General features: G+C 52.2%; 1 protein-coding gene across 4 annotated transcripts in view; it reads right to left on the reverse strand.

Annotated features, from left to right (window-relative positions):
- Positions 1-24,473, reverse strand: part of PLCE1 (phospholipase C epsilon 1) — a 99,156-nt gene that overhangs the window by 38,901 nt on the left and 35,782 nt on the right. For all 4 annotated transcript variants that reach the window (XM_061552705.1, XM_061552706.1, XM_061552702.1 and 1 more), the window contains exons 3-6: positions 9,033-9,303; positions 3,579-3,928; positions 2,749-2,894; positions 2,024-2,318 (exon numbers count right to left, since the gene is read on the reverse strand). In XM_061552705.1, coding sequence (XP_061408689.1) covers positions 2,024-2,318; positions 2,749-2,894; positions 3,579-3,928; positions 9,033-9,303 — 1,062 coding nt within the window. The remainder of the gene's footprint in view (positions 1-2,023; positions 2,319-2,748; positions 2,895-3,578; positions 3,929-9,032; positions 9,304-24,473) is intronic.

Raw genomic sequence — 24,473 nt, forward strand, 5'->3', positions numbered from 1 at the left:
GTCACCTAAAATCATTACAATTCAGAACTGCTCGGGGGTAATGCCTATTACTCTACATTCTGCTTAACGTAGTGTGGCATTGGATTGCCTTGGCAAAGACTTTTTCTAAAAATTGAAATGTCAACGAGAAGTGGGCAGTGTGCGTTAAATCCAGAGACCAGCGACAGTGGGCAGGTCTAAACAGGGAAGCGCACACTGAACATCAGTCGACTCGCGACGAGGCGATGGAGCTGGATATGAAACTGGTGTTGTACTCCCACACACAAAGAAAAAAAAGACATTGATCCCCCATATAGCCTTAATATACTGTTGGGACAAGTGCTGTTAGCGAGCACCTACTGTATAAAAGGCTGGTACGGCATACGAGGGGGGGTGGGTGGCCAACACCACGCCCGGCCGCCTTTGTCTCCCCAGTGGCGATGTTCACACATCGTAACAGGTACTCATTTGAGGCTGAATCAACCTAGGGGAGACCCAGGACCGGTTCAAATAATCGTCACCAGTGTTGGCCGGGTCACCGGGTTCGATATACCCAAACATACCAACATACACCCAAACACACCCATACACAGACAACGAGAACAAAACTACAGCCTCACCAGACGGGCTGCACAGGGGACACTGTGCAGCATCATTCTTCAAAATGTTATTAAAATATCAACACATGACAGTTTCCACGTGCCCATTACATCGCAGCTGCACATCTGATACGAAGTTATACAACCGAGGCTCTGATAGCTAATCAAGGCAATTTCCAAGAAATCCATTGCTTCAATATGAAGTTCTCAAGTAATGAAACTGTGTAAGTATTTAAGCAATTTAGTCTTGCCATGTATAAATTATTATTTAAGCGAACAAGTTGGCACCACACTACCAATACCGCATGAAACAGCAAAACCTGATCTTCACCAAACAAACCTTGTACATTTAAACAATTAACAAAATCCAACAGTCACGAAACAACCAGAACGACCGTACATCACACAACCCAGCCAGTGTACGATGCCCGTGTGAGCGCTTTGTGATGCGGTTTCATTTTTCACTCTCGCCACTGCCAGCAGGGCTGTGGGATTTGGCTGTGTGCCAGGAGTGGCTAAACAAAAATCCTTCCCCTCGCGAGCCTCCTCTCCTCCACCTGCCCTGCCCCTTGAAACCTCCCCAAGGCCCAAAGTGCTTCACTGGCACTGTACAATTGGCCGGTAAAACCCAGCCCCCACTGGGCAACAGCCTGCGGTGGTAGGCCCTGTAGTTGGCACTGCCAAATACTTTTTTTAACACTTCAGTTCTAAAAGCGAGTAACATCTCTTTGTATCACTGGATATAAGTTAATGTCTAATTTTCAGTCATCCCAAAATCCACTACCAGTAATAGCAGGCCCGGATTAAAGAAATAGCCTACATAATGGCCCCTAATTGCAGTCAATACATTTAATTTCCATCCATGTGATGTGGGATTAGGCCACATATGTCATTAAATGATCGTTGTCAATGTTTTTCTCTACATGTTATAAAATGTATGTTCTCTCATCACCCAGGGGCAACCCATTGAGATGTATTGTCGGTCTTGTAAAGGGGACCATGGAAATCACAGTCAGGGTTTTAGTTGGGTTTAAGCGTGATAATATAGTTGTATTTTGGATTTAGAATGACACAGGCACACCATGCTGCTCATGAATTCTGTGGATTCCATTAAAAACCACTTTCTAGCCGAGTGCACGCTCGACCTAGGTAAATAACTCTGCCGGTTTGGACATGACGCCTTCACTCGGTGTAAAGTCGCCCTGCGATGGCCCATCCACCAAAAATGCAAATATTTTGCACAGACTTTTGCAATTGTAATATTTCCAGAGTTCACTCGGGGGGGTAGGGGGGGTCAAGTTACATCCTGGGGCTCATCACCATCACGGCAAACAACAACTGGAAGTCACAAATGCGCGATTGCACTCCCTCCGGAGAGGGACGGAGACAGCGGACGGAGCCGCGAGCAACGTCACACGGTGGGGGGGGGGGGGGGGGGCGCTCACCCGCAGGGTGCCGGGGCTGCCGCGGGGACCGGCCGCGTCTCGGAAGGGGCTGCTGCCGGAGGCGCCGGGCGGCCCGCACACCAACAGGCTGGCGCCGCACTCCATGAGCCCGGCGAGTTCGCGCAGGAACACTCCGCAGAAGGGCAGCGGCGTGGGGCGGCCGGGCGCCGTGCGCCGCAGGGCCCGGGCGTAGCCCTCCACCGAGCCCAGCACCGACATGGCCTGCTTCAGGCTCTGCACGGCCTGCATGTCCGAGGGCTCCATGAACTGCCACATCTTGAGCACCTTGCGGGACCTGCTCACCACGAGGATCGGAGGGGAGATAATGGACTCGAATCAACCCATCATAGCAGAGGCTCGTGGATCAAACAGGAAAAGTCATAGGCTACACAATACCAAAGAGGCATAACAACAACACAAAATTTAATTTCAGAATAAAATCTTCGCTCAAATCGTGACACTTAAACAAACTGTGGGGAGGTGAATCATTGCACAGCTATGAAGCAACATTGCTAGGTGAGGTACAGAACTGGCCCGGTCCAGGCGTGAAACTTGTGTAGCACAAGCACAGGCCTCGTGCGAACAGAAGGAAGCAACGTCCATCGTGTCCGCTTTGGCTGTACTCGTTGCGCTCGCTGTCTGGAGTCGTATTATGTTGTGGAGAGGTTCAAGGTCAAGGTGAAAGAAAGAGGGCGAGGTTGAAGGCGAGGAAGCGAAGGTATGACCTGAGGCCAGAGAGGATTTCGGCGACGCCGTGGTAGTTCCTCTTGTGGTAGCAGGCGTAGGCCGCCTGCACCAGGCAGGAGTACGTCTGCCGCTTCTCTTCCATGGAGGGGGCGGCCAGCACGAGCCACGTGACCCACGTGCTCACCTTCACCGGGACAGGGACAGGAGCAGGGGAAGGGGCATGATGCAACACGGAGGGTGAACAATGCGTGAATGTCCGCAGCGTGGGAGAGCTCAACAAAAAGTTAGGAAGAATGTGTTTTTTTACTTTGTTAAGATACGTTTAGTTAAATCTTGTTTTAATAGAAACGGCGATGTTGATGATTTTCTATTAAAGGTGACGGACCAGAGTCATAAGCAGTCCATACTTTGCAGCGGATAGTGGCCTCTGGCAGTTCCCTGCAGAAATCACTAAGAGACTGGGAACACAGAACCTTGACTACGTGCAAGGTGGCTCGATGGCTCGTCGATGCATTGAAGCTTCCCTACCCCGATACTTTCACCAATTTATTGCTCTGCCGCTACTTCTTCGCCTGGTGTTTAGGGGGGGGGGCGCGATTGACTGCAGAAAAGCATGGGAATCAAATTCAACAAAAATGAGTAAACAGGTGTCAACGTTTCGTTCAATTCTCCAATCGTCAGTTCTGCTAATCATCCAGCATTGTCATCGCTGCTGAACACTGGGATTTGTTTCTGAGTCTGGGACCAAGCGTGAGGGTGTATGTGTGTTTGTTAAACTTCATTCGCCCCCTAAGTAGCCAACCGTGCCAATCGGAGGTATGGGGGAAAGACAACAAACTAAACTCAAAAAGCAACCATCTCCCCATACCTCGTTGAACCAGTCCACCAGGGCCTGGATGGCGTCCTCTGGCCGCGGGCCGCCACCCTGCTGCTGTTGCTGCTCGGCTGGCGCCGCATCGCTGCCACGCTTCCCCCGCAGGCCGGCGAGGACGGAGTCCGTGGCGGCGGGCGAGGACAGGTCCGCGGTGAGGAAGGCGAGGTAGGAGCCGGGAGAAACATTGCGGTACAGCGCGACCTCGCGCTCCCACAGAACGCCGGCCACCTCCTCGGGGAAGGCGAGCAGCGAGCAGAGGGCCTCCAGCTCGGGGCTCGTGGCGCCTCCCGCCGCCGTCGGCTCGAGGCCGCTCGTGCTGGGCAGGGACATCGCCAGGCCTCGCCCTGACCCAATGACAACACCGCCCAGCCGGTGATACAGAGACACTAGCTACTTAGCCGGTGATACAGAGACACTAGCCACTTAGCCAGTGACACGGAGACACCAACCACCCAGCCAGTGAAACTGCATCCAGATATGTTTCATCCAGCAGACACGTATACACTAGTTTGGCCTAATACTCCGCGTGAATAATAATAATCTACCCTTCCTTTTGCTGGCACTGCTGTTAGTCTCCACCATGGACGCATGCTACCCAATCCCGCTTACTTTTCTTAACAGCCAATGTGATGTCTCCAACTTGTGCTCGTCCTCCGATCCACGCGTGTCCTCTTCCTGTCTCTCAGTCTTAATTCTAAGCCTCCACCTCTCCGTGCTTCTTCGCGAACCTTTCAGTTTTTGCCCATGTTTCCGATCCACACGTCAGTGTCATACGTTACTGTGCGACACACCAAGTCGACTGGAAACCAACTAGCTTGCAATCGGAGGCGGGTTGTAATCGGAACCGACATGACCGGGGTCTCATCGCACCGCCACAGGCGTGGGTCCCGGCCGCTACCAACAATCAAAGAGGGAGGTTCCGGTGAGTGAAGAGTCCACTCTCGGTGTTGGTGAAACACGATTTGAGTGATACGACTGTGGGGCGCGTCTCAGAGCGCTTTGCATCTCATCTCACAAAATTGGAAAGGGCACCCCCAGTGGCAGCTGTCCCTGTGAGCACAAGGTGACTCATCACCCGGCTTGCAAGGAGCATTATTGTGACCGTCTGGGGCCAATGCTTGCCAGGTGTAGTCCCAAATTTGGAGCGTGGCGCAGGCATACATAGGCCGACTCGATTTGAATGCCGTCAGGGGATCTTTAACGTTCATTCATTCATCACACAGTCAGCGGAGGACCGTTGCGCCAAACGCGTGACCTCTCGCGACACCATTCGCATAAACTGCTCTTGCTGCCGAACACCGGTGACTCGAGTGATTTGTTTGAACCACGGATCACGGGGGGGGGGGGACACCATGTTGGGGGGGGCGTCATTCCTTTGAGGATCAGCAGTCCGCTTGGAATGTCGACTGCCAACTGAAGTGAGCGCAATATTCTGGGGTTTGCGCATCAAGACGGGCGACATGTCCACTACGAATCAGACGGTGCTGAACACGCAACGGCAGTATCATCACCACGGCGGCCTGCCAGATCCAAGCCGGGAATCTCTTGCAACAAGAGGTGAACGTGCTAACCGCCGAGCTCCATCACGGCCCGGCACTGTCACGACTCGTGGCCTGACGTCAGCGAGAAGGCCGACTGTCAGATCGAGTCGAGCAAACCGGTGACCGACGTTCATTCCGTCCTGTTACTTTGTTTGAGATATCTGCTCCCGCTGGGATCAAGGCTTTTATATTTGGCGGTGGCATTTTGTGCCAGGCTCTCCCCTGGCGAGAGTGGCGGGAGAAGGCAGCTGGTGGGGGGAAGGGGGTGCTGGAGATGGGTGCAGACAAAGAGGCCCAAAAACAGGAACCACCAACAGAGCTGGCCACTGGTGGGCACCATCCCACATGCACACAAAAACAAACCGGAGCAAGCCGTGCGTACCAAGAAACATCACGACACGTGCGCATGCAATCGCACTCGCGCACACAACAAGCGTCCGCTACTACGTAACCACAGACTGCTGGGGCGCACGGCTGTCAGCGAACACCTATTAAGGCCAGCACCGCGCACAAATGGTGGTTGGATGGCTGGCTCTCCCCAGGGCTGACACACACCGGCACCTGGTACTCGCCGAAGGCAATTCACATTACATCGGAAACACGAGCAAAAGCTACTGCACGTGTTATTTAGCGATACTTGATATCGGGGGAACAACCGTGACACTGACGCGTATCACGCATGGTACGACATGTACAGTCGCGTGAGCCGGTTTCACGAGCGTCTGCAGAGCTCGCCACTGGTGGTTAAGTGGCATCTGTGTTCCAAAAACCACGCTTGGCAAATTGCTGTTTGGTTTAATCCTACCCTCTAATCTTCTTCTCTCCCTTAAAGGTAATTATCCAACCCTTGAGCAGCTAAATTAAAGGTCATTTAACCATGTCTCACTACAGCAGCGGGTGGGGGGGAATACCATCATTGTGTAAACGATGCCACAAACGAGAGTATCGGGAGGGCTACCAAGGCCCTAACGTGCATTAAAATTTCACGCACGCGACATGCTTAACAGCAGCGCCGTGAAACGAGTGTGCTCCTTAGTGGGGAGCGAAGTGAACATACGGTCGAGGGCTGGCATTTGCAATGAGATGAATAGGAGTGAGACGGAATACTTATTCAGGATGCACGAGGAGGTAAGAATATCACGGGGAACAAAAACAATAATTTTACACAAATATTAAACAATTACTTTAAGAACCATAATTATACAACTAGTATATATTCTTGCAGAATGGTGGTAAAGGTGAAGGCGCAGCCCTGCAATTACTGGCTCACGCTGCTGCCTCCACTTAGGGGGGCCTTTGCTCCAATCATCCACAAGAGGGGGGCTCTAACCCGAAACCTCCACTTAGGGGGCCTGACACCGGTGTCACAGTACTAGAAATGAGGACACACACACACACACACGTACATACACACACACACACGTAAGTACGTGTGGTGTGTGTACTCGTGTTGGATAGCTGTGAGAGCGACCTTCCAAAGCTTACATTCACTGTCAGGTTATCCTATTTATAATTTTGGCACACCACCAGTGGTGAGTAAGTCGACACATATTCCACACCGCGACATCAACACTGAGTTGCATCCCAAGCAAAGAAGAATCAAGGCGAGAAAGGTCATCGATAACCACGTCGCCGATGCCACCACAACACGATGCCAATCAGACTCCTCCAGCTGTCACACCGTCACCCCCCCCCCCGCCCCCACCTTTAAAGTCCGAGCATCTCCCCATACCATTGTCCGCCTTGCGGCCTTCTCTGTTGATAACCTCGGGGGTGCCACTCCAAAGACAAAGATCCCCCGTATAGCTCAACAGACTGTTGGGGCAAGTGCTGCTATAGTGTTTCCGCTCCAATGTCTCTCTCAGCAACATGCCCTACCCGCCCCTGCACAATGGCCTCCTCACTACACCTCTGTGCTCGAGCTTACACCTTCTTTTCCGGATTTCAAATGACCAATAATCAAACTTGCAGCATTGTCAACATGCACCAGCACTGGAAGGCAGAAGCTCCGTTTTCATTGTTTTGTTGAAGTCCGGCTCCACGGACCTTGAGCCGACCACCTCCACACCCATCTCTGCACCTCCGATTGATTTAATCATCAGCAGCTATGGTTAAATCCACTGCGAAAGGAAGGCCTCTCAAAGACGTTGCCACTTATCGTGATCTTGCGATATAACAGTCCACCCAGCACCTGAACATGAGCTGATCTCATCGCCCCAACTCACCGCCCCAACTCTCTGCTCCGTCTCATCGGTGGACATCCTCTGGGACGCTGCGTTCCACTCCTAGGTTGCCACTCCGTCATTCCCCTTAACAATCGCCCATCACCGCTTCTGGTGGTGTGTCCTACCCAAGCCAACTTTAGTTGTCTTAATAGTTTGGATGATGTCACCAACCTATCCTCTAATCCACGTATCCATCAAAACCTTCGCTGCGACTCAACATCTCTTGCTTTCCCTCTGTAACGAACATTCCCATGAAAGTTCACGGAGGGCCGTTTCTACTTCCGCACAATCACTTCTCACCACCGACATCGTCGCAGTGGTGCTTGAGGCCCCAGACTCACCGCCACCTTCAACTTCTCGTTTGGAAAGCAGTGAAGGAGGTGAACAGATGCTGCGGCGACTTTGATGAGGCTATTACTGCTGCACGCAGTATGAGACAGTTGCTGCAGGGCTGAAAAGGGCTATCGTCAGATCACTCAACAAACGAGAGAGGATGACCAAAGGGCTACATTATTCCAGGGCAAATATTGACCTGTGTTTGTTGAATTAAACTCACCATGTACGGCCCCTCTGTCAATCCACTGCTGGGTGAAGGCCTTCGCCATGCCATTTTAATCATGGGAGTTGTTTGACCACACTTCACCATGCCGGTAAGTGCAGGTCGGATAACGCACGCCGCTCATGAAAGCCATGGGCAGCGTTCGAACCCGGGCGGTCAGGTTGACAACGCGGCAACGCGAACCGCCGCGCCACTGCCTGCCTCCCACAGCGCTCCCCCCTGGGCCTGTTAGACGCTGGACATGGCATGAAGCGGCTGTAAGTGATTACAGGCAGCGGGAATAATCCAAACGGGATGAACAGGCGCCAACGCTCCATTCCCGGCTGAACGCAGTAATTCGCCCCGATGGTTACTTGTCGCATACCAATTTGACTGGAATCAAGTGGATTTGAGTGAATTATTTTTATCTTTTAAGATCGACGCTGCGGAACATCACACCCGCGGGGCGGCGTTGGCCCTGCCGTGTCACGGCCCCGACACGTTCACCCAGAGCCCCCCCCCCCCCCCCGTCTCGCATGGGGGGCTAACGAAGAAGCAGCTCCACACCGATTCGTACTCACTCTGTTGGGAGCAAAGTTAACATGACCTTTCTACGGCTCTCCACAGAGGGCCGTAGAAAGGTCGCGGGGTTCATGAGTGACGCCACGCCACATCACCTGCGGTGTCAGGGCCTCCGTTTGTCCGTGCTGCTGTTGTTGTTGCTGCTGCTGCGGCTGTTGTTGTTGTTGTTGCTGCTGTTGTCGTCGTCACCAAGATCTGCGTGGGGGATGCCAGTGACGTGGCTGCACTACGGCTGGCGTCTTTGTGTTCCGTAGGCTTCCAATGATCCGTCGGTTGAAGTACGTTTGTACGATCATGATACACCCATCGAACTACGGCGGAGGTGTGAATGTAACTCGAGGTGAACTATATACACCGGCTTTCACTGGGAGAGATCATGTAGATCGTACCTTCAGGTGAATTAAAATAATGACGAAGAACATATGCGACAAACAATACAAATAACAAAGCTTAAACAGGATACAACGAATACATTTTGATTCAAATTATTACCCCGAATTGTGACAAATGAATTACTGAAGGAGGCAAATCGTGCCGGCGAGCGAGCGAGCGAACGTCCTACCTTTGGCAGGGCTCTTCCCCTGCGCGGACGCAGTGGTCAGCACGGGGCTCGTGACCCCGGGGCGCGACCCCAGCAGAAGCACGGCCTCCAGCAGCGCGCCGGACACGCGCTCCCGGAGCCCCTCGTCGGGCAGCCAGCCCCGCACCGCGACCGCCGGGGCTTTCGCGGCAAGCGCCGCCGCCACCGCCCGCGCCCGGGCAGTCACCGACTCGGCCAAAATCTTCCTGGACGAGTGCAGGAGGTGCGCGTCTCCCCCGTGCCACAGGAGCACCTGCGGGGAAAAAAGCGGCGGTGGCGGCGCGGGCGAGGTCACTCGCAGGGCCGACGGGACGCGTCGTCGACCGCCAACGCCTCTCGCGTGGCTGCAAAACGCGACGGGCTGCTGCAGGCTCGGTCCGCGTACACCCGCCCGCCCCGCTCGGTGTGCAAACAATGGCGTGCGCGCGGGTACCTGGATAGCAAGGGGGCCGACCGATAAAGCGCTCGACGTGAACGTGACATTCAGCGGCACGGCGGGCGACGAGCCGGCAAATCAGTCGGCCCACGTGGGAGCGCGGTCGCGGCCAATTAACACCGGAGCGGGGTGCCGGGCTCACGGCGGGAGGAGAGCACGAGGCGCACGAGGCGCACGCAGCGAGGCCCACCCCGGAGAAATCAGAGGTGTGTTTGTGTGTGTGTGTCTTTGTGTGCGTGTGTGTGTGCGTGTGTGTTTGTGTGCATGTGTCTTTGTGTGCGTGTGTGTTTGTGTGTGTGTCTTTTTGCGTGCGTGTCTTTGTGTGCATGTGTCTTTGTGTGCGTGTGTGTTTGTGTGTGTGTGTCTTTGTGTGCGTGTGTGTGTGCATGTGTCTTTGTGTGCATGTGTCTTTGTGTGCGTGTGTTTGTGTGCGTGTGTTTGTGTGCGTGTGTTTGTGTGCATGTGTCTTTGTGTGCGTGTGTTTGTGTGCGTGTGTTTGTGTGCGTGTGTTTTTGCGTGTGTGTCTTTGTGTGCGTGCGCATGTTTGTGTGCGTGCGTGCGTGCGTGTGCGTGCGTGTGCGTGCGTGTGCGTGCGTGTGCGTGTTTGTGTGCGTGCGTGTTTGTGCGTGTGTGTGCGTGTTGCGTGTTTGTGCGTGTGTGTGCATGTGCGTGTGTGTGCGTGCGTGTGTGTGTGTGCGCCGCTTCCTCGCGGATTATCGCGCCACATCCCGCGGAGAGCGCAGCGCCACGGGACGCCTCGCGGCGCCTTCGGCGGCGCGGAGTTGCGGGGGATGAGGAGATGCAATTAGGAGTGGGATGCGGGGGTAGGCGGGCTCCTGGTTGAAGAGTAAAACACTCGCACAGGAACTAAGGAAAGCGACGTCTCGGGAGCACGCTGAAGAAGACAACAAATTCGCGGAGATGAGGATGTTGTTATTATTTTTTTGTTATCCTCGACAAATAAAATTCAGTTAAAGTGATCGCTTGCCAATGTGGAACAAAACGGGGTATTCTCTGAATTGTACGAGAAACTTCCCGCCCTGTGTTTTACAGCCAAATCTGGGGTGCATCTTAAGATCCGCATGTCTGAGCCAGTGGTGAAAACTCCACATTCCTATGACAAGCCGTATGTATGTACGTTGAACTTCTTTCGTACCGTACGTATCTAACCAGTGCTCATCACAGGTGCGGCCTATTTCTGTGTCTGCGTGGCGCCAGATTTGTTTAACGACGTTGACACAGGGCACGAGTTCAGGCCACGTCTCACTTTCCAGAGCGTTTCATCACGCGGGGGAACAGCAGTCCTTTCCTTCTTGACATTTGCAACGTCCAAGTATTATGGCATTACGTTTCACATTGGAGCCGGGTTTTAATTTCGCATATTTACATATATATGTGTTTAAAACACGTGCTTCGAACCGCGACTGCTGCACAGACACATCGAATATCACGGAACGACTTTGAAATTACACCAAACGCCTTTTTTCTCCCTAACTTGCACAACAACCAGCTGCACTCTTCAACTGTGCACGGTGGAGTTGATCATTCCGCCAAATCATCCAAGTAAATCCCAGCTCTGGGCTTGAAAGAACAAAGAACAAAACCAATGTTTTGTACACAAGCAACTTGGCTGAGACTCATAAAACTGGCCAAACACAAAAACATAGGTTTTATTTCACATGGGCGTTTCGGCTTTGCATCTGGCTCAATAGTACAAGTGGTACTGCCAAAGCAGGATGCCTGCTGTAAAGTTGATGTTAAAGTGCCTTGACAGAATTCGTAACAGTAAACCATTGTGTTGCTGTGTCCCAACCAAATGTCCACATCTGTAAATGTCCAAAAAATAATATTTTTGAAAAATATTTTACCAGGTAAGGCCCACCGAGCTCGATAGCTCTTTATCAGAAGCCACCTGACCAACATACCTCTCTGGTGTGTGACTGTGGTCACCCAGTCCAGCGTCACGGGACATCGAACAACAGATACAAAGGAGGAGGCATAATCATCATCACAGCGATGCACCACTCCGCTACTCCCGACGCAATCATCCGGCTCAACCACAGCCGCCGCTCTACGCCAACACGAGCCGTACGAAGATGAAGATTGTCACAACAGCACGTGGGGCACTTTTCTGACAACATGTTCCCCTGCTGCTGCTGAGTCTGTTTACAGATTGGGGGGGGGGGGGAGGGGGGATCGTCCATCACAGCTGCGAGGTGTTCACCGAGGAGGGCAGGAGGAGGGTAACGCCGCGTTCAGCGTCGTCGCTGCTCACGGTGTACTTCTGCAGTGTACTGTACTCTCAAATGTACCCTGCATTGCACCCTGCATTGTCAGCGTGCTTGGTGAGAATGCTCTTTGCAGTCTTGCAGGCCGGGCACAAGATCTGTTCTGCACGCTGTAACGTCGCATGGGTTGTCACCCCCTCCGAGGCCGACTATGGTGCCCGCCTTTTTCTGTCGGCGATTTCTTCTCTGCGTAACGTAAAGAACAAAGGGTTTGTAGACAATAAGACAAAAGGTATTGGCACGAATCTCCAAATTAGCCGACAGCACAGACCGGATTAACGACAGCGCGTTAGTTTTACCCACAACTGTCCTCCGCGCTGCCTACTGGAGTACCCTCATTGTGTGCTTGCGCGTAACGTGCGGTCTCCAACTGCAGTCCGAGTCAAACGTGGCACTCTTGTGTCTCCACCACCACCACCACCACCACCACCGCCTACGAGGGCCACAGCCCATAGATCAAAATACTCGACTGGATTCACCGTTGTGGACAATGCCCACAAAATGCGTCTCTGCTTTGCGGCGGCGTTATCGGTGGCGCTGGCACGGCGATGTTTTGAAGAACTCTCGGTTTTGTGGTGTGTGCGAATCGCTGCTGGCGCATGACCATCAGTTTTAACCGGCAAATCTGGTTGCCCACACAAAGTGCGGCACACCACAGACTGCTTTCTCTCTGCTCACAGCCGCCGTGCACAGATAGAGGGAAGCGATAACGCCCCTGGACCCCACGGTTGGGGACGTGCTAGGGTGGCCACCGAGTGCTTGGTATGTGTGTGCGTGTTATTTTAGTGTCTCTGCAGATGGTAGTAGGCGCCAGGAAATATGACCTACACAGTTATGAAGTCCCCTGCTAACGTCGATGATCGCCACGGGTTGTCGGTCGCCGTAGCGGGGAGCGTTCGTGGTGTCATTGTTTATTAATTATTGTGAAATCTTGATTTCAAGCTTTCATGACTGCAGGAATCCATACTCTTTGGTTATTTCGGTAAAGTCACGTGACTTTACCGAAAGAACCAAAGAGTATGATTATTGTGAACACGGAGTGCGTAGTGACCGGATAACGATGAGGTTTTACAGCCAGTTGAATTTTGTGAGAGTCGTCTATGAAACGCGCGACACCACGGCGGCTTAAACAACCGACGGTGTGGCTACCAACGCAACAAAACACAGCAACGCTCGTAGCCTGGACAATAATGGTACTACATTGGTATCCAATCATCGAATATAAACGTGTTAAAGTTCAAATTGAAAATACAGGATTTATACTTTCACATTTGTACCCAACACGTATCCAAAGCAAACCAATATACACAATTTGGAAGCTGTCAATGAACCCAATTGGCGTGATTCATGTAGCTGTGCAGCCTCGTGGCATACCGGGTGGTGGGCCACTGAGACTGGGAGGCTGGGTGTCAATTGTTTTGTTTCATGGCAAAGCTGGAACAGCTGCAGGAGCTGGCAAAGGGAAGGCGGCGATGGCGAGGTGTGGTGGCCTCTTCGGTCTCGTGTTAGTCCACAGCAGTTGGGCCATCATCCACAAACGGTACGCGCTGCTTTGTCGGCTTCATACTCTTTAGGAATAAAAAGTGTATTTTTTATAGATACCCTTCAAGTTTACGCTGTGAGTGCCAGTCCACTCCACAGTCAATCGCCGCCATCTCCGCTAGTCAGCTCGTGGCGACCGCCAGATCGTTCCGCGCACTCGAATATCGCGAATTATACGTCACGGCTTCGTGGTCAGCGGTCCATTGGCCTGGAACTCACCTACCCACTCGCTCACCTACTCACCTACTCACCCACCCATTCACCTACTCACCCAACCACTCACCTACTCACATACTCACTCACCTACTCATACTCAGCCATCCGTCGGCCTGGAACTCACCTACCCACCTACCCACCCACTGACCTACCCACCCACCCACTCACCTACTCACCCAACCACTCACCTACTCACCCACCCACTCACCTACTCGGTGGTCCGTCGTGCAGGAGCGGCGGCTAAACGGGCCCTGGTGGAGGGTTATCAGACGCCCTCGTAGGATAACAACTAAAGTCAGGAGGGGGCTTCCTGTAGGCAGATGGAACCCACCAGGTTATTGTGACAATGCCACTAAAAGTAATTTGTTTGACATTTCCCAAGGCCCTTTTGCGAGTGGGAATCTCTGGAAAATTCCCAGCTTGTCCTGTGGTTACCCTGTCGCTGGGAAGAGAGACGGCCGCCCCCTTCCCCAATCCGTGGATTCGGCCTCACACCCACCAAGATCCAGGCTACGAACGTACACGCGCGCACACACACGCACGTACGCACACACACACACGCACGCACACGCACGCGCACACACACGGCTCGTCCCTTCTGTGCTGTACCCCATTGCTGCTGCACAGAGTCTTCAGTACAATGGGGGCGCTTATCTCTTCAGGACCACTCATCCCACGACTCAACTCATGATGATCTCTGATGCCCAGAGATGGAATGCTGACAGCAAACTCAAGCATACAAAAGACGAAACCCCCCGCCCTCCATTTAGCCATACAGACTGCAGGGACAAGTGCTGATAGCAAACGCCTATTTAGGCAGGCACACCACACAGGGAAAGGTGTGGCCAGCACCACGCCTGGCCGTTGCTTTTGTTTCTTTACACGCCGCAAGAGGTACTCACTCAAGGCCGAGTTGACCTTGGGGAGTCCCAGGACAGAGCCGGGTGCCACGGGCCTCCAGTGTGCACGGGTGAGGGTCGACCCCAGGTGTCTGGGGTCGTGGCGCGATGCACCAACCCCTCCGGCTCTCTCCCCATCCCCACCGCACAAATAATGGTCGTTGTGCTCCGAGTCCTGCATAACTCATTTCCAACCTCTTTAAAATGCAAGGGAGCCCAAAAAGGGAACGAAAATACGGCATCTCTGTCGATAGTTTATCTCTTTTAGCCATCCTGTTTAATTACTGGGCTGTGATAAGTAAACTATTTAGGTGACACGGTGGCATTGGGAAAAGTGAATGTGAATGAATACTGCGAAGTTGATGGAAAAACATCCTTGTGAGGCATTTGTTTTGAACTTGAAGCGAGGAAACATCACGACATTGATGAGGAGATGATCGCTTGCTGGAGCCACACATCTCCAGCACCTACCCCCGACGGCAGATCCGTTTAGATGTTTGAGTTCAATTTTAATACTGTGCGTTGAGAAGGAAGCGAGCGTTTAATCGCTGCTGTTAGCGTCTGCCACTTTGTGAGCCGACAAGAGTGTCACTCCTGCAGCTGGCCTCCGTCATAACAATGTGGAATTTCCACCTTTGGCTTGGGGCTTAAACGGAGCCTAATACCGCCCCACGTGTTTGATTGGAAAGAAACTTTGACTTTTAAAACCGATCCAAATGTGTTACAATACACCTCTGTCCTGCACTCGAACACAGAAACCACCGCCCCCCCCCCCCTTGTCTCGACAACACGAGCCCTCGATAGCGAGAACTCGGGAGCTCGAGGGGGCACTGAGCCCTTTGGAGTAAAATCATCTCCCTTTGTTGGCCACAACCTAGCACCTGCAGGTGCATCAATAGCGAAACAGCTCAACGAGAGCCTGGAGGAAGGCACGGCTATCGAAGCAACGTGACGCGTGCCACGGATTGACAAGCAATCCATCGAAGCGAGCAGCGGAGGCTGACCCTTACTCAAGTCGGTGACCCCCATTCGACCAAGGTCGAGGGGAGAAAAACACCGAATCAAGCGGTTCAATGGAAGACGCGGAGTCGACCGAGACAAAGAGCATTAACACCGAGTCGACCGAGCCTCTTCGTGAAGCGACAGACCCACGGCTATTTCGGAGGCTCACTAATTGGGGCCAAACGTCTGAGCCAAGGGACACAAGGAGATAACAGCACACGAGTCCATTGTGCGAAATGACACTTAACAGCATCTTGGATGGCAGCAGCAGCAGCATCCTCCCTCTCCACCTCCTAAGTGGCAAGCTGCAGTGGCACGGCTGCTGCTGCTGCTGCTGCAGAAATACTGCGTGGCAGTGAGTGAAGTTGCACTCCAGGACACCGCGCGGGGTTGGCGAGCCAGCGGTTCTCGTTGGGAGTGAACTTGGCAGCGGACGTTGGATACAATGTCCAGTGGGGGCTGCCTCGCGTGCCATCAAATGCTAATCTGCCTCTCGCACAAAGGGGCACGGTCATAGCAGAAAAAGAAGACGGGGCAGAGGCTAGAGGGGAGGAAAAATAAATATATAAAATGAATCAGAAAATAAATAGCGATTATAGTCCAGCCGCCACCGTCGGGAGAGAGGCGGCGTTGTAGCCCCGCTATTGTCGAGGGCCTCAATCGGGGCCTTGTTGGCCACGAGACACGGGGTCTGTGTGCCCGCGAGTCGCGTGGGCGACGCGTGGGAGTAATCGCCTCTCTAATCCCACGCCGCCTCCTTCCCCGCCACTCCGAAATGCCTCGCTCCGGACCACGTGCCGCACCCCCTCTCCATCAACCCCTCCAACCCCCACCCACCCACCAGCATACTTTGTTTTAATTTCAATCCCAAGCACGCCAGACATGACTCATTCATCATTATCCTACACGCACAGGCCAAATGTTATCCGGACCCGATTGTTTTAGTCGGTGCATTACTGTACACGGGTTTAGTATTGGTTCGTTGAAATGGTGTAATATGCAAGACACTGTTACAAAACAGAATATTTATAAAGCAACCGCATCTCCAGACGCTCCACAGGGAAATAAAAAGCTTTCGCTTTGTGCACACGACTTAAACAAACGGGGTCTTTAGTCTCGACTTGAAACGAGGGCAGCAGAGTCTTGATCCCACAAAGGTCAGGAAATCCAGACATCAGCGGCAGAAGCCTAGAAGGAGCGACCTCCCGTGGGGGGGAAGGCAGCTTGGTAAGGAGAAGGGCCTCCACAGCTGGAACGGAGATAACGAGACGGGGAATAAAGTGGGCTAGAGGGGAGAGGTAAAGGCGGGCGGGGGGGGGGGGGGCAAGACCATCACTAGTTGGAACATTAACGTGAACTGTCAGGAAGCCAGCGGAGAGACTGGAGCACTGGAGTGATATGACCACCAACTATCCGGCGAAATATTTGACCTTGTGCTGCACCATCGTGTGGACAGCACTTCTCCATTATCCGACATTGCTACTCGGGCACCAGCGTCCCAGCTCTTCAAGAGCTACGGTGAGCATGGCAGTACAAGGTTCAAATACAAAGCCACAATCTGAGGCCTTACATAAGCACGAGTTTGATAGCAGTTTCTGAATCTAGGCCGAAACTCAAAACACGTGAATTCATGGATGTTTTAAAAGGAAAAGATTCTGCGGATGAAAGGCAGATGAGTGTGGCTGGCCGTGAGTTGGTGGCACGAGGGCAACGTGCCTCCTGGTTACCCCTTTAGAGACCCGACCCTAACGCCAACGACATTCGGTGACATTCACAGCAGCAGCAGCAGCAGCAGCACAAGGCCAGATTCATGGGTCTCCCGATCTAGAAACCAAGACACGACAGCAAACACTCGGAAAATCAACTCATTAAGCTGTGAATTAAGTAATGGTAAAACAAAGTCAATAAAAGGCCCTTTGCTGAATAAGCTCAAAGTTGAATAAACGGAAGTATACAAATCGTTTTTAAAATAAATAAAAATGTCTGCAGACTCCAAGGTGCTGAGGTGTCGTGGGAGAGAGCTCCAGAGTGTGGGGCCGCTGCACAGGGAACCGCTCGGTCCCCCCAGGCCGCAGCCTCTGCGACCTGGGGAAGCAGCAGAGAAGATCTGCAGCCCAGATCTTAGAGGCCTTGAGGGGACATATGGGTGCAGCAGCAGCAGCAGCGAGTCTCGGGTGTGGGCTAGGGCAAGGCGGTTCAGAGCTTTGTGGGTTAGCGATAAGATTTTAAACGGAAGCCCGTGTGAAACTGAAGCCAGTGCAGACAGACCAACACGGTCGCAATTCCATCTGGTTGTGTTCTGGTGAACCCCCAAGCAGCCGCATTCTGCACACGCGACAAGTTGTTTAAGCACCTTTGTAAGCCACACCACGGAGCAAGACACTGCAATGGTCGATGCGAGATGAATTGAAGGTATGGAGTAGGTTCTCTGCATCTGAAGTGGAATCCAATTTACATATAAAACAACAATCCTGAGCTTTCGCCTTGTCAGGGAAGGTGCCCATATTTGAGCGCATATGTATTAAATTGACAAGGCTCAAGATATTGGCGTGGTCAACACCACGCCATCTTTGTCTCCAGCTACTAACTTTAGACTAAGTTAATCCAGCAGAGGGCTAGACTGCCACTCACCACGGGTGACAGGTGATGAATATGGGGTTCAGGAATCGGACCCAGACCACTGGGATTGTAGAACAGGAATCTGCAGGAGGGATGTGTCAAAGCTCTGTCACGTTTCCCAGTGGAGGCTTGCGTGAGGTTACTCGGTGGCTGGGTAAACTGCTGCTTGTGGCTGAGCAAGAGCGCGTTGGATAATTTGCATAACAGTTTGGTCTGGCGTTGCGGTCTGAGTCAGTCTGTCTCGAAACCTGTCAGAGCCCGGCACAAAAGGCATGTGCACACAAGCACACACGTACGCACAAGAGCGAGGGGTAGGCATCGACATGAACACGCACGCGCACAAAACTCCCACGTCCAATAATGCGTGCACATCAGGGTCATCTACGCAAACCGTGCAAGCAACAATTTGTCCTCAGAGCAAGTTTATATTTCCTCTTTCGTGCTTTCGGTCGAGTCACGTAGGTAGAACAAATAATAGATCACGACGTTTCGATCGCCACACAAGCAATTGTCTTAATGTATGGATTCCTGCAGTCACGAAAGCTTCAAATCAAGATGTTTTTTTTAATCCACGCGATTTGTTGTTCTTCGCCTCGTGCAGTGGCGTTGGCAATCACGAGCCTGGTGTGGATGTCCAAGTGGCTACTCGCCCAGGGCCTCAACTCACCGCTGCCTTCACTTATCCGGCCACTCTGTGACGATATCAGTGCCGTGCCGTATAACCAAAACGTGAATTTTACACCCCCCGGTGTAACGACTCGCGCAATGCCAAGCGTTCACTCCACTTTCTTACCACAAAGACGTTTAAGAACAGACTAATGCCACATCTGACATCGAAATTAAATATTATTTATCGACCCCTTGGCAAAACTGTCCAGCACTTAACTATTTTTTATGTCACGATGTTTAAATGCTCAATTACACCAAACTAAATAAACTGAGTATCACACACGATAGACTACGGCACTGTATTCGTATACTTGAGGTTGTGTTGAAACTGTTTTGCTAATTTACAAAGTAACCTCACTTATTGTCTCAGGCATTGGGAGAAGCATGTTTATACTGTTGACCCCCTAAAATATCACAGAGTGAATTTCCCTCACTTGCCACGCTCATGCCATCACCCAGCAGTCCCCTCGGAGCACTAAGGCATTGTTCATCTCCAGAATGAGGCCCTCAGACATGGGGGCGTAACAACATCAATTGCAATACCAGATGATGACATTGACTCTGCACTGGTGACTGGACATACATTAATCGAGCACCCTCCACTCGCCAAACTGGTTTGGTATTAATGTGGAGCTCTGAAAAAAGGTACGTGTGATCTCTGGGTTGGCGAGGTATTTTTCACTCGGACATAGCATCAACTCTGAGCTGCAAAAAAACTCTCATGTCACTTAGCAGCTTACTGTAGAACTATGGTACAGTTGACCCCAGAATCCCCAGTTCGTTTTGTACGTGACATCAATTACATTTTTGCAGAGGTAAAAATTCGGTTAGCCGTGAATTATCTTCTATAACGCCGTTGTTTTGAGTCCTGCTTGTTATAATTTATATTTGTTGCGTTGTCCTTCTAGTTTTTACGTAAACGCTTTGCGCGATGTCGATGACCCAGGTTGGCCGCTCTCGCGAAGACTATCCTGGTCTCTTCACTTCTCGCCAGGCTAAATAATATTAACTTGAACTTAGATTCAAATAATTAATTTTAAATAAGGTCAACAGCAAAACCCCAATTGCACCATCTGGCCTGCGATGTACTGGAATTTAATGCCCCAAGTTGTCCTGGACACTGGTGGGTGTAATTCCCCAAGTTATCTCACCAGCTGGTGTCACCCCTACCCAGGGAACTTGCTTCGAATACGGTCATTCAACTGTCTGGATACCCTCCACAAATCTCCCACCTTGAACAGAACAAAGAAACCAGGGCATACGCACAGTTTGTTAGGCACAGCAGCCACTGTAAAAACTCACCATGCACAGATTGGGTTACGTTGCTGGCACTATTACTTCCAGTAAAGTTGGAATATGTTTGCCATAGGCTATGCTGTTTATTATCTAAATGTACTGTAGAGTCATAAGATCAAGAGGCCATTCATATGACAAATGATTTGGAAGTCACAATGCCATGTCACAGTAGCCTTGGCTTTTCTAAAATTTAACAAACCTCGTCCTTAAAACAGCCTGCTCTTACAATCCCACCCCACCATCTGATCTGGCCTATCTTGTCAAGCTCTCATCCGAGTCTACATGTGGGACCCATACAGTGATAAAGATAATGCATCAGCGAACACGGGGTTGTTCCGTGGTGTGCAGAGAGAGGGGAACTCCCCCCTGTCTACATTCTCTCACTCAACGACACTCCCTCATTTACTTCACACAACCACCCACAACAGGAATGCTGCAATATTACATGCAGCAGTGCAGGGGCCTAAGTCACGTGTACATAAACACTTCCAAGTTGCAGGTTATGCTTTAAACCAATGTTTCACCCCCTTGTGCATACAGCAATGCATATTTATTAAAACTGTGGAGCAGCAGTAGCAGCAACACGGAGCGATGGATTTCCCAAATGATAAGGCACCAATACTCATCGAATTGATCGAGTCAAATGTACTACATTGCATTCCTGAGCCAGTGGTGAAAACTCCACATTCCTATGACAAGCTGTATGTATGTAGAACTCCTGACGCCAATTGAAACTATCAATGTTCCAATTGCAAGTCGCCCACTCCTATCCAGCCTGGCAGGATCGTGCTTGATCGTATTAAAGCTCTTTGCTGTTTTACAACAAATACTCACTCACTGGCTTCACAATCGTTTCCTTATTGCGCAACCACTTTACATTTCGGAGAAATCGTCATCGAACCTATCCACTGCTGGATGAAGGCCTCCCAAGCCGTCGTCATCTCTCACAGCCTCACGACGCAACGATCCGTCGTTCCGTCGTTCCTCGGTGGCTCTCCACCACTGGCCATCGTACCCCGTCTGGCGCCGCATCTGGTTCAAGCCACTAGCCTCTCTAAACAGTCACCGTGACGTCCACAGCTTGTGGATGTTCTCTAACCCACGTGTTCCTCTTCCCGTATATAATAGGTGCAATGATTCTCGGCACGCTCTCCAGATTGTGTTCCACGCTGCATGGACCCTGAGCTTGGTTACCACCTTTGCCAGATTCTTCTGTCTCTCTTGTGTAGCGAACAGGATGTGGGGCAACACTGTGGAGTGCCAGTAGAAACCACACACGCACACACACGAGTGCATAACATTCAAAGGCTCTCACAGCTGCGTTCAAGAATCCTCCTTTTCGTTTCCGTTTAGGCACTTGACAAAATGGTAAGTTTTGTTTACATTTTGACACGTGCACATGAAGAAACGTGCACACGGTTGTTCAGGGCCGACATGCCCACGCACGCACACTTAGACAAAAAGAGTTTTGGGGCAAGTGCTGTTAGCGAGCACCTATGAAGGCCATAACGGTACAAGAGGGGGTGGGCGACCAGCACCACGCCCGACCGCCTTTGTCTCCCTAGTGGTGATGTTTACACACCGCACCAGGTACTCATTTGAGGCCAATTCGACTTTGCGGAGGCCTGGGACCAGTTCAGAAAACCGTCACTGGTGTTGCTCATGAGCGGGAATTGACTTCGGGTCACCGGGTTCGTAACAAAGCTCGCTAACCGCGACACTGCGTCTCCCCACCAGGCACACGCACGCGCACACACACGCACGCACACGCACGCCACACCATGTGTCCCATGTTCGCTCGTTGCCACGCTTCTGCATGTCATCATGCGTCTTCTTGCCAGCATTGCGGAGCGTATTTACTCAAGTAAAAATAATGGATTTGAAATCTTATTGAAAGACTAGATTTCAAAACATTCTAATCAGGAGAAGAATCCGGCGTTATGACCTGGACACGTAATATGCATTTCACCCAAATAAACATTCCTCTCATAAAGAAGCAAGGCAAACTATATTGGGAAACGTCGGGAAGGAGAAACGCCGGCACGTTGCTCGTTGAGGCCAATTTACTTCCAGCCGTCAGCTGGGAAGTTCCAAATCGGTTGGAGCATTTAACGAACTCTAAACCCCATGGCCTCTCCCTCCCCATGAAACAACAAAAACTTTCCTGTCAATTAAAACAAACAGAAACCACTCCCCTTTCCTAAACACATCAACTCCTTAACATCCTCACGAACCGACTCAAATATTAAAAACCAACACCTCTCTGCAAGGAATGTTAAATGATCAACAACACGTGACATTATGTCAAGAGCGAGCCATTGCTTGGCGAGGTGCACTGAGCTGCGTAGGGGGTTCCGCGGTTGCGCTGTGCAGCCCTCCGCTGCCTTTCTGTGTCGTACCGCACGCTGCCCGGGCACAGCGATCGACGTTTCGCACTACGTGCCGGGGAGCTTCTTTGGCAACGGAATTACAGCGGCACAGGCCGGGAGCCGGTTCGAGGCTCCTGCCGAAGCAACCCAGCGCATGAAATGCAAGCGGTAACAACCCGGAGAGGCAGCCGGAGAGAGCTGGATGTGCGTCTGTGGCAAGCATCTCGCGTGTGCGTGAGTGGAGACGCTGCGGGAGCCGAGTGCTCAACCAGGTAACCAGCGTTGCCTGCATCTGGGCATTATCTGCCAAACCCCGTGGACCGTCAGGCAGCCCATTCAATGATATTACCCAGAATGCACCAGGACGCACAGCTCTTTCTGTTGTAGAAATGTGTGGTGTGTCACACGCTCCAGAAATGTTGAAACCTCGCCCTCACGCGTCTGTAGCTCTGCAGTTGTGGGGCCGCCTCAACATGCCTGCACGCTCCAGTAAAACTCACTCGCTCGTCCAAAGTTGGGTCACGTTTCTGAACGAAACTCCAGTACCATTAGCCCCCACATCTGATTAATTGGCACGTAAAACCACCGGCATCCAGTTGTTATTTTAGCTGTTATTATAGCGTTTTTTTTTCTTTTCACACAAACACCGGGGTTGCTAGGGGAGAGAGAGAGTTTGCACCACTGCCAGACTGCAGCCTTGGCCCAGCTCACACCCACACCTGGCGATTTTTCGAGAAATCATTAGTTAATAATGGGTATGTTATCGCACACCCTGCACTCGCCCTGCGTGCACCTCTGTCTTCCACTTGTGTGTGCCTCTCAACGTCCTTAGGGCCACAGAACATGCAGGCGAGAGGTGAAGGTGCAGCCGCCGCAAGTGCTCGCCCCTGCCGCTGCTGGCGGAAGGGCCTCCCCGCTCGACTGAGCACTACTGAGCCCCTTTAAAGGGGCATCGTTTGCCTAATCTTCCTCACGGGCCAGTCGTCTTAGAAGCAGTGGCAATGCACAGACTCTACGTGACCGCACGTGCCCTGCTGACTTAACGGTGGCCGTGGTGCCTGTCCATTTATACAGCTTGGTGGACAGAGGGAGGGTGGAGGACTGGGGAACTGGTCTATGAAGATCGCCTTAACGCTGCGTCAGAGCAAGTGCTTTAGGCCGCGCTATATGCCATGTCCCGCCGTACAGCTGTGGTCTCGACGTGTGTGGTATCACCGTGCTATCGCAGAGGGGCGGTCCGCTGCACCGCGCGACTGCGTGCCCTTCCAAGACGCCGTGCGCCGTGCGCCAGCACAACGTGGAGCAAGCAGCGGCTGCGGTCAAACGTGAGCGCGTGTGTCGGTGTGCTCGCACTCACGTTAGACCCTTCCAGCCGATGCCTTAACGCGCCTTCCCGTGCTGGACCGCCTGTCTGCCTGTCTGCCCAAAATAACAAACGCCAGACGCCCAGAGCTCTCATCACCCCAACCTCTGGTCAAAGGCAATGAAGCCGGACTCCGTAAAACATTGTCGAGGAACAGTCTGACAATCATTGATTTAAATTCACGGTGCATTATGCCCAAAGTGAATGCTGGCGGACAGAGTGGAACAACGAGGAAGTCAGGATTAGACACCTCATTCGAGATTCAAACATCGCATGCCCCCTGGCATCGCAACATCCACCGGCTGAGTGTAAAATGACAGACACAAGCCACAGTGCCATTGCGGCCATGAAACCCAAACTGTGGACCAGAGAGTAAATCGCCGTAGCCTGCGCTCCTTCAATGGAGCAGGAGGAACAGCAAAACAACACGAACTGTCTCTCTCCAGAAGTCCTCTCGTTGTGGCCAGCAGCAGACCTCGACATTGGCATTCAGCTCCTGAACGTATCGCTGCCATACGCAGGAATAGAAGAGAAGAACCCATTTTCAATCCACTGCTGGATGAGGGCCTGGCCACGCCGTGCGGTCTGCGATGGCTGTTTGACTGCACGACGGCGCTCAGGGCGCTTGCTGAAGGTGGGGAGCGTTGCCGTACGGTGAAAGGAGAGATCGCACCACCAGGCCCCCCCCCGGTGGGTTCCATCTCCCGCTCCGGTGAGAGATGTG

This window comes from Lethenteron reissneri, chromosome 17 (assembly GCF_015708825.2).
Source record: "Lethenteron reissneri isolate LAM-NWPU_2019-01 chromosome 17, ASM1570882v1, whole genome shotgun sequence".
In the NCBI taxonomy this organism is placed as follows: domain Eukaryota; kingdom Metazoa; phylum Chordata; class Hyperoartia; order Petromyzontiformes; family Petromyzontidae; genus Lethenteron; species Lethenteron reissneri.